The sequence below is a fragment of the Canis aureus genome, chromosome 2 (assembly GCF_053574225.1).
Source record: "Canis aureus isolate CA01 chromosome 2, VMU_Caureus_v.1.0, whole genome shotgun sequence".
Classification (NCBI taxonomy): Eukaryota; Metazoa; Chordata; class Mammalia; order Carnivora; family Canidae; genus Canis; species Canis aureus.
In genome coordinates this window covers 33,308,425-33,325,332 of record NC_135612.1, presented here as the reverse complement: position 1 = coordinate 33,325,332, position 16,908 = coordinate 33,308,425, and the positions used below count along the sequence as shown (strand labels likewise).

At 37.3% G+C, this 16,908-nt stretch overlaps 1 protein-coding gene across 1 annotated transcript in view; it reads right to left on the bottom strand.

Annotated features, from left to right (window-relative positions):
• OCA2 (OCA2 melanosomal transmembrane protein) overlaps positions 1–16,908 on the bottom strand; it is a 435,982-nt gene that overhangs the window by 123,322 nt on the left and 295,752 nt on the right. The window contains exon 23 of the mRNA XM_077868273.1: positions 16,331–16,424. Coding sequence (XP_077724399.1) covers positions 16,331–16,424 — 94 coding nt within the window. The remainder of the gene's footprint in view (positions 1–16,330; positions 16,425–16,908) is intronic.

Sequence of the window (16,908 nt, the reverse complement as noted above, 5' to 3'; positions counted from 1 at the left end):
AAAGCATAAATTCTGAAGAAGAAAGGAAAAGTCACATTTACAAATGATATGATTGTGTTCCTAAGAAAATACAAAAAAACTTAGTTTTTTAAAAAAATCAGAGAATCAAAAATATCAGCCAGATTCAAGATAAACACAAAAGCCATCAGTTTTTCCAAGGCTGTGAATAAAGAGTAAACAAAAGACATGAATTAAAACAACCAAATTTACAACAGCCAAACAAAAGAATAAAATATTTAGGAAAAAGTCATAAAAGTCCAAAACCTATATGAAGGAACAACAAAACCTTATTAAAGGAAGATAAAATATCTTATTAAAACAAGAGCTGAATAAAACAGAAAAATAAATCAAGTTTCCAAAAGTAAGGATGTTCTATTAGTATAATGTCATTTTTAATCAGAATCTCAATTTTTACTTTATTTTTTTAAAGATTTTATTTATTTATTCATGAGAGAGACACACACACAGAGAAGCAGAGACACAGGCAGAGGAAGAAGCAGGCTCTATATAGGGAGCCCGACATGGGACTCCATCCCGGGTTTCCAGGATCACACCCTGGGCTCAGGTCGGGTGCTAAACCGCTGAGCCACTCGAATCTCAATTTTTAATATAAGTAAAATAACAGAAGTTTCTTTGAAAAATGAATGATCCAGAATGAACAATTATTTTTTAAAAATAGTAACTTGTCTTAAAATATTTTAAAATTATTATAAAGCCGTCTTTAAATAAAGATACATAGAGATAGAGATAGAGATAGAGATAGAGATAGAGATAGAAAGAGAGAGAGAGGGAGAGGGAGAGAGAGAGAGATGGTACTGGCTCTAGGACTCAGTCAAATCACCAAAATAGCAATGGATCCAAATAGAGATTGGAGCTTATTATATCAAAGGGTGGCACTGTGTCCCCATGGGAAAAGAAAGTTTGTTTACTGTAGGGTGCTCAGGGAAGCAGGCTGTATCAAAGTGAGGGTCTACCCTTCTGGTAAGGCCAGGAAGCCCCAGTAGAGAGCCATGTTTCTGTAAGATTCTTCCAGGGAATACCAATAGTAAAAAGCATTAGGAGTGTCAGTGCTGGGGAGTCTGATGCCATTGCTTCCATAAAACTGGAAAATAAAATCAATAAATTCTTAGTAGAACCTTTTTTGCCCCACCTCTCATGGCATCCTCTGACTGGATATCTTGGGCTCTTGTGGGTTCTTGACCTTTGTGGAACTCTTTTATCTTCAAAGGTCTCAAATAGCTCTCTAATACTCTGAACCTGCCCTACTCCTGCCCCTTTATAGTAGCCATACTCAGGATCACTGCTTACAAGTGTTTGAGAACATGCTAATCTACTCAACTGGTTTCATGCTAAGGCTGAAGATTTTATGTCTTAGGACAAAACCAGGAGAAGAGGTTCCTAATGTTTGTATAAGAGTAGGAGAGTGAGGGGTTGGGGGCATTTAGACACAAAAAGGATCCACTTGAGCAGAGAAATCTGAGGGCTATTTCTGCTCTAAACAGGAGAGAGCTACATGAAAATAATTCTTTTTTTTTTTAACAAACTAAATGTATGTATGAGACTGACTTGTAATTTACATTCAGAAAAATATTGATCTCATGTGCATGATTTTAACTCTCACAAGGAAAGAAATTATTTGAATTCTAGTTCAGTGAGTTTATAGCATTACAATTAACACAGATATTAACCTAAAAGTATAATATTAAGTTAGTACCAGTTTTGACCTTTGATAAAATATAAATTTCTACCTGTATAAACCTCAAAAAAGATGTAGAATTAGCACTTTATAAAATATGGTGGCCAAAAAACTTTGTGCTAATTTAATAGTAATCAATGTTGTTGATCCTTCTGAGTCACATTAAACAAAGCCAAGATATTTTCAAGTGTTGCTTTTAGAATACTAGTTTCTAAATAGTTTATTCTCTGGATATTTTTTCTCTTTCATTTAATTTACTAACTTGTTCGTTTTTTTCTCCAACTTGTTCATTTAAAAAAAAAAAGTCTCACAATAGTTAGCTGTATTCCAATAAACCTCAAAAGAAAAAAAAAGAGCAAATGATTTAAAACACATATCGAGGCTAATTTCCACAATAAAATTAATCCTCTTGTGTCTCTAACTTTAAAGAAATAGTAAAAATCTGCATCATCAATTGATGAAATAACTTTTAGTTTATCCATGTATATCGTCTAGTAGTGTTCCATGGAGGAATACCTATGGAGTGTGTTCTATGAAAGGGTGCTCCATGGAAGGTTGCCTTATGGAGAGGTGCTCCATGGAAGGTCACCCCAAGAAGGGTCATCCCATGGAGGGGTGTCCCATGGAGCCTATGTTCCTGCTCAGTGAGAGAATCCAACATGAGCATAATCATCATTCAGAAAATAATCCCCTCCAAAGAGAACAAGATAAAATTCTATTGTACCTCTGCAGTCATTACAGAAGATCACAAGGGAGAAATGAGTGATATCACTATCTTCAAGAAGAGTGGAGGGCTTCTGGTGGCCAGTGTGACAACAGCCACCAAAATCCTAAGCTCTCCACACAGCTTACAATAAACTCTACAGATCAGTAATAAGTACAAATAAAACCACATAGACACCACACTTTCAACATAACTAGAAGACAGAGAGCACCATAAACTTTATATTACTTGTCAGCAAAGAAATGAACACCAATTTCCAGCAAAATTGGATCTCAAACCCCTGCCCTAGGTCTCTACAAATTGCTGGAGGAATCAGAAAACTTCACAAAAAAAGAAAAGAAGCAATAAATTCCTAGTATTGAGTGAGTAACAACAACCATAAAAAGAAAGTCCAACCTAAATGTTAAAATACTGAAAAATAACCCCACTCAATCACAGTAGAGACAATGGAGAAAGAATGCAAACATGCACAGGGTAACAGGTACAGACTTGGCACATATCCTGGCTAGGAGAGAAGACAGCAGAGAGGAAGGCAGGATTGCTCATTGGAGTTTGGGAGGAGAAGAGGAAAGGTAGCAAGAGGAAATAATCTTATAAGATAAAAAGAACCAAAAATTGATAGACATCCCTTCACCTTCAAAAACATAAATAAAATAAAATCATTCTTTAAAAAACTACAGTCCATGGCACTGACCACAGAGGATAGTCTTGAACTAAGAATCTTCAAACTGACTCCAATGGCCAAACCCATCCATGAAAGTGTGTGGATGAAAGCTTTCATGAGGCTTTCATAAGAAAACAACAGAACATGTGAACCTAAATACTGAAACTGATAAAGATTTCTCCAAAAGGCTAAACATGAACTAGAAAAAAAAACCCTGCATTACAATCTATAATGAATTATATATATTAAATAAGCACATAGAAATATCTGGGAGGGGGGAGCAACAAAAAGAACACCTTAAATCAAAACCTAAGTGCTAAAACCAGAAATAGGCAAAAACACAAAGAAATAAAATGATAAAGCAAAAGACCAAATTGCATCAGAAATGAAGATTAAATTATAAAGTGTCCCAGAAAAATACAATCAAATGAAAATTTAATAAGGGACATTGAAGAAAGAAGGAAAGCAAACAAAGGAGTAAAAATAAATTAAGTAGGGATCCCTGGGTGGCGCAGTGGTTTGGCGCCTGCCTTTGGCCCAGGGCATGATCCTGGAGACCCGGGATCGAATCCCACATCGGGCTCCCGGTGCATGGAGCCTGCTTCTCCCTCTGCCTGTGTCTCTGCCTCTCTCTCTCTGTGACTATCATAAATAAAAATTAAAAAAATTTAAAAAAATAAATAAATAAAGTAATAAGATCAGTTCAAGGGAAGGCAGTTCAAATGGAAGACAAGTCAAGAATATCCAACAAGAACATACCTATGAAACAATTAATATTAACACTTAAAACTGATCCAAAACTTTCTGAAACTAAAAAAAGAAAAAAACAGACTTGCTTCTACATGCAAGTAGAGCCCATGAGATACCTGAGAAAATTGACATGAACAGGCGAATCCAGAGCATATCTTAGCAAAATTAAAGGCACTTTAGCCTCAGCTCCTCACACGCTGCACTTGCAGCCAGATATCACACACAGAGCATCCTGGTATCAAGTGCTATCTACAAGCCAGGCAACAGCCAGAGGAGGAGCCACAGACACTGAGACTCCAAGGCCGTCTTTCATCCTGTCTTCCCAGAAAAGAAAGTGAAATCCTAGTGAAGGAAATGACATGACCATTTAATTCATTGATCAGTACAGGAGCTCCTGACTGCCTACCTGGTGCTTTTCCTTCCAGTCATATTTATTTTAAATGTGCTTAGACTGAAAAACTGTACTATATTGCATCAAATAAAAGACTGTGAAACACTTCATAATTTGCCATTAAGAAAGAAAAAGTTTGGAGAGGCTGGGAAGTAAGTAGTGTAGGAAGACTCTAACCTCACCTCCTCCCACAGATGTAACTAGATAACAAATCAGTCAGAGAACCACCCAAAGACTGGCAGAACAAACCCCTCTAGAACTAAAGGTAGAGAAGAGGCCACATCAAAGAGGGTCAGAAGGGCAGAGATGTGGTGGGGAGCTAAACAGATAGCAAGCAGGCCATCTGCCAGAGGGAGATGCCCTGGGTACAGAATAGGGAGAGAAACAAACTATTACACTGGGAGCCTACATGGGGAAGATGAATCCCAATAACATTTGGCTTTGAAAACCAGAAGGGCTGAATTTCATGAGTTCTTACAACCAGCGGGACTTAAAACTTGGAAGTTAAAAAACCAGCGACCTGAGATCCAGGAGAGCCTGAAAGGCTATAGGAAACTGAGTCCCTGCTCTTAAAGATACAGCACAACAAATGACCCACAGAGTAGCTTGAAAAACATCTGTAACATATGGGAGGCAGAGTTACTCATCTCAGAGCATGTCTAGGACAGAGACCATTGAGAGACTCCTCCAGGAAAAAAGGAGCCAGCAGCTGCCATTTCCCTAACCCCATTCTCCAGCATAAACACAAGCCACCTGTGGGAACTGGTATAGCACCAGCATTTGCTAACTAACTTGCTTATGCCCCCTCCCCATGCTTCAGTAGATCTGCCCTCTCCAGTCAGGCCTGCCTCAGTCCTGGCACTATAGGTCTTCTCCCCCAGAGGACCAGGCAAACCTTGCTAACACTGCATGCCACACATGTGCAGATCTCCACCATCCAATAAACTCTTGCCTGGAGCCCATCCAAAGCACTGATACAAACCTAGCACTATGCAAGAAGTCCCAACAGGGGCCAGAACCTTCCAAAGTGACTTCTGCCCCAAGGAGAGGGAAAGATAAACACACACAAGTCAGACTGCAGCCCTAGACTGCAGCCCTGCCCACCAACAAAAGCTTCTCAGGACAACATAGGAAAGCACCAAGCAGTTTGGCGCTACCACATATCTGGCAAACACCTGGGCTGAGTCAACTCAAGCCCATGGTGGCCCCAGACTGGCTCATTACCACCACAGGCATCAAACACTGCCCATCATGGGCAAAGAGTTACTGCAGACAACTTGGATGAAGGAAAAAGCTAAGCCACAATAGCAGGATTCATACAACACACACAGGACATACCCCCAAGCACCAGGTTCCAGTAAATAGAGGATATTGCACCACAGGGCACTACAGACCTCTTTTCATAAGGACACCACTTAAAAAAAAGGTTTATTTATTTACTTTAGAGAGAAAGAGAGAGCATGCAATCAGGGAGAGGGTTAGAGAAAGAAGGAGAGAGAGAGAATTCTTAAGTAGACTTAGCATAGAGCCCAGTGTGGGACTTGATCCCAAGACTTCAAGATCAAGACCTGAGCCAAAATCAAGATGGCTACCAAACCAAGTGAGCCACCCTGGAATCTCAGGACAGCACTTTTAAGAGCAGAAAACACAGCTGACTTTCCTAACACAGAGAAACAAAGAGACTTAGACAAAATGAGGGGACCGGGGAATATGTCCCAAATGAAAGAAAACAACAAAATCACTGCAAGAGAGAAATGGAAATAAGCAATATGCCTGATAGAGAATTAAAATATTCATCATAAAGATACATACTGGACTTAAAAAAAAAGAGTGGAAGATATCAGTGAGACCTTTAACAAAGAGATAAAAAGGAAGCAATCAGAGATGAAGAACACAATAAATGCATTTAAAAATATGTTAACTGTAATAAATAACAGACTAAAGGAAATAGAAGACAACTCAGTGACCTGGAGGACAGAGAATGGGAAGTAACCTGAGCAGGTGAGAAGAAAGAAAATTGTGAAAAATGAGAATATAATTAAAGAACTCAGCAAGACCATCAGGTGTAAAAACATTTGCATTATAGGATCCCAGAAAAAGAGAGAGAAATGGGAGAAGATAATTTGTTGGAAGAAATGATAGTTTAAATACTTCCTAAATGTGGGGAAGGAAACAGAAATCCAGATCCAGGAGGCACAGAATGTCCCCAACAATATTAACCCAAGGAGGTCCACACCAAGACATATAATAATTTTAAAAAGTAGTGATAAAGAGATAATTTTAAAAGGAGCAGGAGAAAATAAAAGAGTTAACTACAAGGGAAACCTCATAAGGCAATCAGCAGATTTCTCAGCAGAAGCTTTGCAGGCCAGAAGGGAGTGGCATGATATATTCAAAGTACTGAAAGGAAAAAATCTGCAGCCAAGAATACTCTATCTAGCAAGGCTATCATTCCAAATAGAAGGAGAGAAAAATAGTTTCCCAGAGAAACAAAAACTAAAGGAGTTTATAACCACTAAACCAGCCCTATAAGAAATGTTAAAGGGAACTCTTTGGATGGAAAGGAAGACCATAAGTAAAAGTAACAAAAGTAGAAAGCACAAAAGCAGAAAAATAAGTATATCTGTAAAAATCAGTGAAGGGACTCACAAAATATGGTATCATATACCTATAATGTGCCAGGGTGAAGAATTCAAAGAATGGGTTCAAACTTAAATGACCATCAACTTAATATAGACTGCTATATGCAGAAGACTACTATATGCAAACCTAATGGTAACCACAAGTCAAGAACCAGAAATAGATCTGCAAAAATAAAGACAAAGGAATCCAAGTATATCACTAAGAAAGCCACTTATTGTGAGAAAAAAGGGCGAGAGAAGAAAGGAACAGAGAAGAACTATGAAAACAACCATTAAACAAGTGACAAAATGGCGTATATATCTTTCAATAATTACTTTGAATGTAAGTGGTCCATGCCAATCAAAGACATAGGGTGATGAAAAAATAAAAAAGCAAGACCCACCTACAACACTGTCTACAAGAGATTTATTTCATACCTAAAGCTACCTGCAGATTGAAAGTGAGAGGATGGAGAAACATTTATCATACAAATGGAAGACAAAAGAAAGCCAGAGTAGCAATACTTATATCAGACAAAATATCTTTAAAACAAAGACTATAAAAAAGAAAAAGAAGGGCACTACATAATAATAAAGTGACAATCCAACAAGAAGATACAACAATTGTAAATACTTGTACACCCAACATAGGAGCACCAATATACATAAAGCAGTTAATAAAAAACATAAAGGAAGTAACTGATGGTAATATAATAAAAGTAAGGGACTGTAATACCTCACTTACATCAACAGATAAATCATCAACACAGAAAATCCACAAGGAAACAGTGGCTTTGAATGACACTGGACCACTGGACACTGGATTTAAGCTATATTCAGAACATTCCAATCTAAAACAACATAATACACATTCTTTTCAAGTGCACATTGAACATTCTCCAGAATAGATATCACATATTAGGCCACAAAACAAGTCTCAACAAATTAAAAAAAAAGATCAAAGTCATACTATGCACCTTTTCTGACCACAATGCTATGAAACTACAAACCACAAGAAAAAATCTGAAGAGTTTATCTTTGTGTATGGTGAAAGAGAGTGGTCTAGTTTCATTCTTCTGCATGTGGATGTCCAATTTTCCCAGCACCATTTATGGAAGAGACTGTCTTTCTTCCAATGGATAGTCTTTCCTCCTTTATCGAATATTAGTTGCCCATAAAGTTCAGGGTCCACTTCTGGATTCTCTATTCTGTTCCATTGATCTATGGGTCTGTTTTTGTGCCAGTACCACACTGTCTTGATGACCACAGCTTTGTAGTACAACCTGAAATCTGGCATTGTGATGCCCCCAGATATGGTTTTCTTTTTTAAAATTCCCCTGGCTATTCGGGGTCTTTTCTGATTCCACACAAATCTTAAAATAATTTGTTCTAACTCTCTGAAGAAAGTCCATGGTATTTTGATAGGGATTGCATTAAACGTGTATATTGCCCTGGGTAACATTGACATTTTCACAATATTAATTCTGCCAATCCATGAGCATGGAATATTTTTCCATCTCTTTGTGTCTTCCTCAATTTCTTTCAGAAGTGTTCTATAGTTTTTAGGGTATAGATCCTTTACTTCTTTGGTTAGGTTTATTCCTAGGTATCTTATGCTTTTGAGTGTAATTGTAAATGGGATTGACTCCTTAATTTCTCTTTCTTCAGTCTCATTGTTAGGGTATAGAAATGCCACTGACTTTTGGGCATTGATTTTGTATCCTGCCACGCTACCGAATTGCTGTATGAGTTCTAGCAATCTTGGGGTGGAGACTTTTGGGTTTTCTATGTAGAGTATCATGTCATCGGCGAAGAGGGAGAGTTTGACTTCTTCTTTGCCAATTTGAATGCCTTTAATGTCTTTTTGTTGTCTGATTGCTGAGGCTAGGACTTCCAGTACTATGTTGAACAGCAGTGGTGAGAGTGGACATCCCTGTCTTGTTCCTGATCTTAGGGGAAAGGCTCCCAGTGCTTCCCCATTGAGAATGATATTTGCTGTGGGCTTTTCATAGATGGCTTTTAAGATGTCGAGGAATGTTCCCTCTATCCCTACACTCTGAAGAGTTTTGATCAGGAATGGATACTGTATTTTGTCAAATGCTTTCTCTGCATCCAATGAGAGGATCATATGGTTCTTGGTTTTTCTCTTGCTGATATGATGAATCACCACCCCGATGTTTATAGCAGCAATGGCCATGATAGCCAAACTGTGGAAGGAGCCTCAGTGTCCAACGAAAGATGAATGGATAAAGAAGATGTGGTTTATGTATACAATGGAATATTACTCAGCTATTAGAAATGACAAATACCCACCATTTGCTTCAACGTGGATGGAACTGGAGGGTATTATGCTGAGTGAAGTAAGTCAGTCGGAGAAGGACAAACATTATATGTTCTCATTCATTTGGGGAATATAAATAATAGTGAAAGGGAATAGAAGGGAAGGGAGAAGAAATGTGTGGGAAATATCAGAAAGGGAGACAGAACGTAAAGACTGCTAACTCTGGGAAACAAACTAGGGGTGGTAGAAGGGGAGGAGGGCGGGGGGTGGGAGTGAATGGGTGACGGGCACTGGGGGTTATTCTGTATGTTAGTAAATTGAACACCAATAAAAAATAAATTAAAAAAAAAAGAAAAAATCTGAAGATCACACATATATGGAGGTTAAATAACATGCTACTAAATAACAAATGTGTCGAATAAGAAATAAAAGAGGAAATTTTTAAAATACATGGAGAAAAATGAAAATGAAAACACAACAGTCCAAATCTTTGGGATGCAGCAAAAGCAGGAAAATTCAAAGAGGGTTCTATGATGGAAGTTTATGGCCATATAGGCATACCTCAAGAAGCAAGAAATTTTTCAAACAAACTAACTTATACCTAAAGGATCTAGGAAAAGAACAACAAACAAAATGCTGAAACAGTAGAAAGAAGGAAATAATAAAGATTAGAGCAGAAATAAATGAAATAGAAACTAAAAATAAAATAGAACAGATCAATGAAATCAGGAGCTGGGTGTGGAAAAAATCCACAAAATTGGTAAACCTTTAGCTAGACTCATTTAAAAAAAAAAACTGACAGGAGACTCCAAAAAACAAAATCAGTACTGAAAGAGGAGAATTAACAACAGACACCACAGAAATACAGGGGACTGTTAGAGAATATTATGAAAAATTATATATAAACAAATTGAACAACCTAGAAGAAATGGAGAAGTTCCTAGAAACATATGACTTCCCAAAACCAAATCAGGAAGACACAGAAAATTTGAACAGACTGATTACCAGCAATGAAATTGAGTCAGTAATAAAAAAAACTCCCAAGAAAATAAAGTCCAGGACCAGATAGCTTCACAGGTGAATTCTACCAAACATTTAAAGAAGCGTCAATACCTATACTTTGCAAACTACTTCAAAAAATAGAAGAGGAAGGAAAATTTCCAAATTCATTCTCTGAGGCCAGCGTTACCCTGATACCAAAACCAGATAAAGACATTAGAAAGAAAATTACAGGTCAATATCTCTGATGAACATACTTGCAAAAATCCTCCACAAAATACTAGCAAAGTGAATCCAATAATACATTACAAAAAAATCATTCACCACAATCAAGTAGGATTTATCCCTAGGTTGCAAGAGTGGTTCAATATTCACAAAGCAATCAATGTATCAATCAATGTGCTACATCACAATATGGTCACATCTATAAGAGAAAGGATTTTAAAACTGATCATTTAAATAGACACAGAAAAAGCATTTGACAAAGTACAACATCCTTCCATGATAAAAGCCCTCAACAAAGTAGGTTTAGAGGGAACCTATCACAACATAATAAAGGCCACACATGAAAAACTGACAGTGAACATCACCCTCAATAGGGAAACGCTGGGAGCTTTCCTCCTAAGGTCAGGAACAAGAAAAAGATGTCCACCTACCTTACTATTTTTATTCAACATAGTACTGGAAGTCCTAGCCACAGCAATCAGACAAGAATAAAAGCATCCAAATTGGTAAGGAAGAAGGAAAACTTTCACTATTTGCAATGACACAATACTCTTATATAGAAAACTAAAAACACTACCAAAAACTGACTAGAACTGATAAATGAATTCAATGAAGTCACAGGATACACAGAAATCTGCTGCATTTCTATACAGTAATAGTAAGGCCCCAGAAAAACATTTTAAGAAAATAATCCCATTTATAATTACATTAAAAAATAAAAATACCTAGGAATAAACTTAACCAAGGTGGTGAAATACATGTATTCTGAAGACTATAAGACACTGATGAAAGAAATTGAAGATGACACAAACAATTGGAAAGATAGATATTCCCTGCTCATGTAATAGAGAACACATATGGTCAAAATATCCATACTACCCAAAGAAATCTGTAGATTTAATGCAATCCCCATCATTTTCCACAGAGCTAGAACAAACAATCCTAAAATTTAGATAGAACCACAAAAGACCCTTAATAGCCAAAGTAATCTTGAAAAAAAAGCTGGAGGTATAACAATTCCAAATTTCAAGTTATATTACGAAGTTGTAGTAACAAAAATTGTATGGTACTCAATGGAATATAATAGAAAGCCAGGACAAAACCCTAAGATTATATGGTCAATTAATTTTCAATGAAGGAAGCAAGAATATGCAATGGGAAAAAGATAAGTCTCCTCACCAGTTCATGTTGGGAAAACTGGACATCTACACGAAAAAGAATGAAACTGAATCACTTTCTTACACCATATGCAAAAATAAACTCAAAAATGTGTTAAAGGCCTACCTGTGAGAAACAAAACCATAAAAATCCTGGAAGAAAGCACAGGCAGTAATTTCTCTGACATCAGCCATAACAACTTTTTCTACATTTGTCTCCAAAGGCAAGGGAAGCAAAAGCAAAAATAAACTACTGGGACTGCATCAAAATAAAAAGTTTCTACACAGCAAAGGAAACAACCAACAAAACTGAAAGACAACCTAGTAAATGCCAAAGGACAAATCCAATAAAGCATTAGTATCCAAAATATAAAAAGAACTTATAAAACTCAACACCCAGAAAAAAAACAATCCAGTTAAAAAATGGGCAGAAGACATAAACAAAATTTTCCCAAAGACATACAGATGGCCAACACATATAAAAAGATGCTCAACATCACTCAACATCAAGGAAACGCAAATGAAAGCCACAATGAGATATTACCTCATATTTGTCAGAATGGCTAAAATCAAAAACACAAGAAAAAAATACACAAAAAAACAAGTATTGATGAGGATGTGGAGAAAAAGGAACCCTCGTGTACTGTTGGTAGGAATGCAAAGTGGCATAGCCCCTAGGGAAGACAGTATGGAGGTGTCTCAAAAAATTAAAAATAGAACTAACATATGATCCAGTAATCATGCTACTAAATATTTACCCAAAGAATACAAGAACAATATTCAAAAGGATATGTGCACCCCTATGTTTATAGCAGCATTATTTTCAATAGCTACATTATGGAAGCAGCATAAGTGTCTATTAATAGATGGATGGATAAAGAAGATGTGGTATACATATACAATGAAATATTATTCAACCATAAAAGAATGAAATCTTACTATTTGCAATGACATGGATGAATCTAGGGAGTATAATGCTTAGTGAAATAAGTCAGTCAGAGGAAGACAAATGCTATATGATTTCTCTTATATGTGGAATTTAAGAAACAAAACAAATGAACATAGGGGAAAAAAAGACAAACTACAAAACAAAAGAGAATGTTACCAGAGGGGAGATGGGTCAGGGGATAGGTGAAATAGGTGCTTAGGATTAAAGAGTACACTTATCATGAGGAGTAATGAATAACGTATAGAATTGTTAAATCACTATATTGTATACCTGAAACTAAAAACATCGTATGTTATCTGTAATGGAATTAAAATGAAAAATTTAATTAAAAAATTCATTTAGCTTGCAACTATATGTCGGGAAATTTATCATTGATAAACAAGAATGAAGCAAAGTTTTATCTGTGAAGATATTCAAAACAGAATTATGATAACAAGGAATAAGAAGCAATCTACATGCCCAACAAAACTAAAATAGTGATATATCTACATGTAATAGGTATAAATATATTCCATTTGGAAAGAATAACTAGTGGCCTGGTAAAATGTTCACAATATATTATGAAAAATAAAAGGTAAGACACAATGAAATTAAAATTTTTAACAAGTTTATGTGTATCATGAGAGGAAGGGAAAATGTAAGAAAATGCAACAAATTTCAGTGGTTATTTCATGGCAGCAAAATCACAAGTTACTTTTATATTTTATTCTTTTTCTTTTATATTCCCCTTGGAATATATACTTATATAGTCAAAAAATTAGTAATTTTTAAAAAACAAAATAGTAAGTCAACATTTTGCACTGTGTATCACAGGAAGCCATATTTTGTGAAAGAAATTTTGAAATGAGGTAGATTAAAGTCAATTTAGTGCATTTGCCACTGCAAACTAAGAATTTTATGCAAATAAGGACTGAACAGTTAGATGACCACTTAATGACCATACTGCTTTGGTTTCTGAACAGCAAGGACTTGACAAGAAGAACGATCAGAGGTGCAACCATACAGAAATAAGATATGGCTCTTAAACACTACTCACCAGAGAGACATTTTCCCTCCATCTAAGAAGGTGGATGCAATTCTTAAGGCTGCTAGCTAATGTAATTTTGGAGGAGCTGTCAGTCTTGCCCCAGTCTTTCTGAGGCTTCCACAGTACCTAGCTTTTGCCACTGTCACTCTGCACACAAGATGCACATATTGAATAGAAATATAAGGCCTACCTTGGAAAGTTCAGTACACACAATATATCACCTACTGGAGCTGAACTCTGAGCTCTGGGCATGATCTGAGTGGCTGCACACTAACCCTTTCAGTCAGGTAGATGTCTTGATTATTATTTTTATTATTATTAGTTTCAGGGGCAGAATTAAGGGATTCATCAGTTGCATATAACACCCAGTGTTCATTATATCAAATGCCCTCCTTAATGCCCATCACCCAATTACCCATCTCTCCACCCATTTCCCCTCCAGAAACTCTGTTTGTTTTCTAGAGTTAAGTCTCATGGTTTGCCTTCCCCTCTGTTTTCGTCCTATTTTATTTTTTCCTCCCTTCCCTTATGATCATCTGTTTTATTTCTTAAATTCTACATATGAATGAAATCATATGGTATTTGTCTTTGACTGACTTATTTTGCTTAGCATAATACCCTCTAGTTCTAGCCATGTCATTGCAAATGGCAAGATTTCATTCTTTTGGATAGCTGAATAATATTCCATTGTTATATACACACCACATCTTCTTTATTCATTCACCTGTTGATAGACACATGGGTTCTTTCCATATTCCTGGTTATTATATCAAAGTTAAGAAAATATCAGACCAGCATGTATTATTTTTTGTTTTTTAAAGATTTTATTTATTTATTCATGAGAGACACAGAGAGAGAGGCAGAGACACAGGCAGAGGGAGAATCAGGCTCCCTGCAGGAGACCAATATGGGACTTGATCCCAGGACCCTGGGATCACAACCTGAGCCAAAGGCAGATGTTCAACCACTGAGCCACCCAGGCGCCCCAGACCAGCATTTATTGTTGCCCTAAAAATCCTCTAATCTTTTACGATATTAATACGAGGCCTCTCAAGCCTCCTTGTGAGACCAACCAGTGTTGAGTGGCCATGTGAGTATATTGTTGAGTCCAGTTAGAAGACTTTGGCTAACCAAAGAAGAGGAGACTAGGGATATGTTAATGACAGCCTTCCAGCTTAGCAGAAATTAGGAATCCATTCCAAATGAGGAAGCCCTGGAATTTGGGGATTCAAGTTTATATCTCCCGTTGGCTGTCCCTCTTAGGTCGCTTGCCTCTGAGCCCGCTTTCCTAGCTGTGCTCCAGGAATGAATCGTTACTGCCTCTGCAGCAAAGATGAGATGATAAGTTATACTGGTAAGACCACTGCTGTATTTGCTATAGTGAATGCTGTTCTCATTAAGAAAACTTTTGTCTGGAGGACCTGAGTGGCTCAGTTGGTTAGGTGTCTGCCTTTGGCTCGGGTCATGATCCTCGGGTCCCGGGATCGAGCTCCTGCATTGGGCTCCCTGCTCAGCAAGGAGTCTGCTTTTCCTTGCTCTGTCCCTCCTCCCTGTTCGTGTTTTCTCTCTCAAATAAATAAATAAAATCTTTTTTTAAAAAAAAGAAAACTCTTAAGTGATAGGATTACTCCTTTTATGCTTAGCAGACACTGATGATGCCTAAATAGGAAGTGGCAGTCAATTGCTAAGTTTTAGATCCTGTTTCAGCAGTGGGGTAAACAACGTGTGAGAGTCCTCCCAAAAGATTCATGTTAGTATCCCATGGCTCACTGTCCAGCCTTGTCCCTCCATCCCATGCCCAAGTCTTCCAGGAGTATCAATTAATTAATTTTAGTGTCCCAACAAATTGTCAAGAACTATTAGTGACTCATGAACAACAGAAATGGTCAGTATAATAAGTCTGCCAAAATTCAGTGCTATATGTAGAGACTGATGTTGATTCTTACCTGGGTATGACAAGTGAGGTTTTATCCTCAAGCCCAACCCAGCCAAGTAGTGCCCTGCAGAAGCCTGAGGTCATAGCTTCCACAGGATACAGGTCACACTGCCCCTCAGGTAGAGCTGCTATTCCAAATCTTAAGCAGGGTTGGTTCTGAGAATCATCGCTATGCATACCTGATCTGTGAGTTGACAGTGTAAGAACTTCAAAAGAAATCTTGCTCAACACCAAATGAATGTCAGTTCATTTTAGCAGCACCATTTTATGGGGCCTACCGGTACCTATTCTGTCCATTCATATGCTTCCAAAGTACAATGGTGTCATATGAAAACAGGCATGCAGGGAGTCAGGACCCCAGCAAGGACTCTGCTCTCTTGGAGCACGTTCTCTTTTGCAGGAGCAAGCAATGGTGGCTCTTCCCCATGCTGGGTGTCATCTCTGCATGCCCTCCTGATAGGTGCCTACACATGAGTGCCTGTTCCCTATTTGCAATATTGCTGGGTCCTTTCAAGTACAGGCTTTTTCACTGGGCAGTCTGGTAGGGGATCTTCAGACTCTCAGTAAGCACCACAGTCATAGATAGTCAAGGCACAAATCACTGTTGGAATTTTCAAGAAAACAATATAAACCATCCAGCAAGCCCACAACCATTTCTTGACCCCTAGACTCAATCTGAATTATTCAGAATATCTAAATCATGCTCTGTGTTATGAAGGTAATCCCAGCAATAAATTTTTAATGTGTGTGGTTTTTTTTAGCTAAGTTCACCTACACTAACATATCTCTAATTGCTAAAAATAGGCTTATCCTGCTTATCCTAGTGTTTAACAGTTTGCATTGCTATTTTTTTTAATTAAGTGAGTTTAGGGATTAAACAAAGAGAAATTTAAAATGAGTTTTAAAGTACCTGAAAAATTCCATGAAAGAGAATCCATATCCATGCTGTTCTGCAATTCCTGCACAAACAACATTTGCTGATGCTCCAATCAGTGTCCCATTCCCTGGAATCAAAATTTTAAATGTAAAATAAAATCTCAGTTTATCTTGGTGGTAGCCTTCTATTCTTTTTTGTTCTGTGATATTTGCATCATCTCATAGGATTCTGATTTGATGATTACATGTACTATCAAAGTGATTACTTTGCAAATATCTGTTAGAAATAAAACACTGACAACCAGAAAATAAGTTCACTGTAAATACTGTAATCCATTTACAAATAAGACTACAACTGCTTTATGTGGTAGAAAACAGGAAATGCTAAGGAGAATTGGCAAATCACTGTGGCACATGGTGGCATCTATCTTTTAGAGGAAAATGTAAGCCAGACTAACAACCATAGGAGAGAACAGATGTTTTCAGAGCAGTAGAATGGGATCTCAGATAAGAACCACCTTCCTCAGGACTCCAGGCCCAGACAACCACCAGTAAACACGGTCTGTGGATGGAAAGATGGATGCAAACAACCAGGATAATAAAATGCCTCTC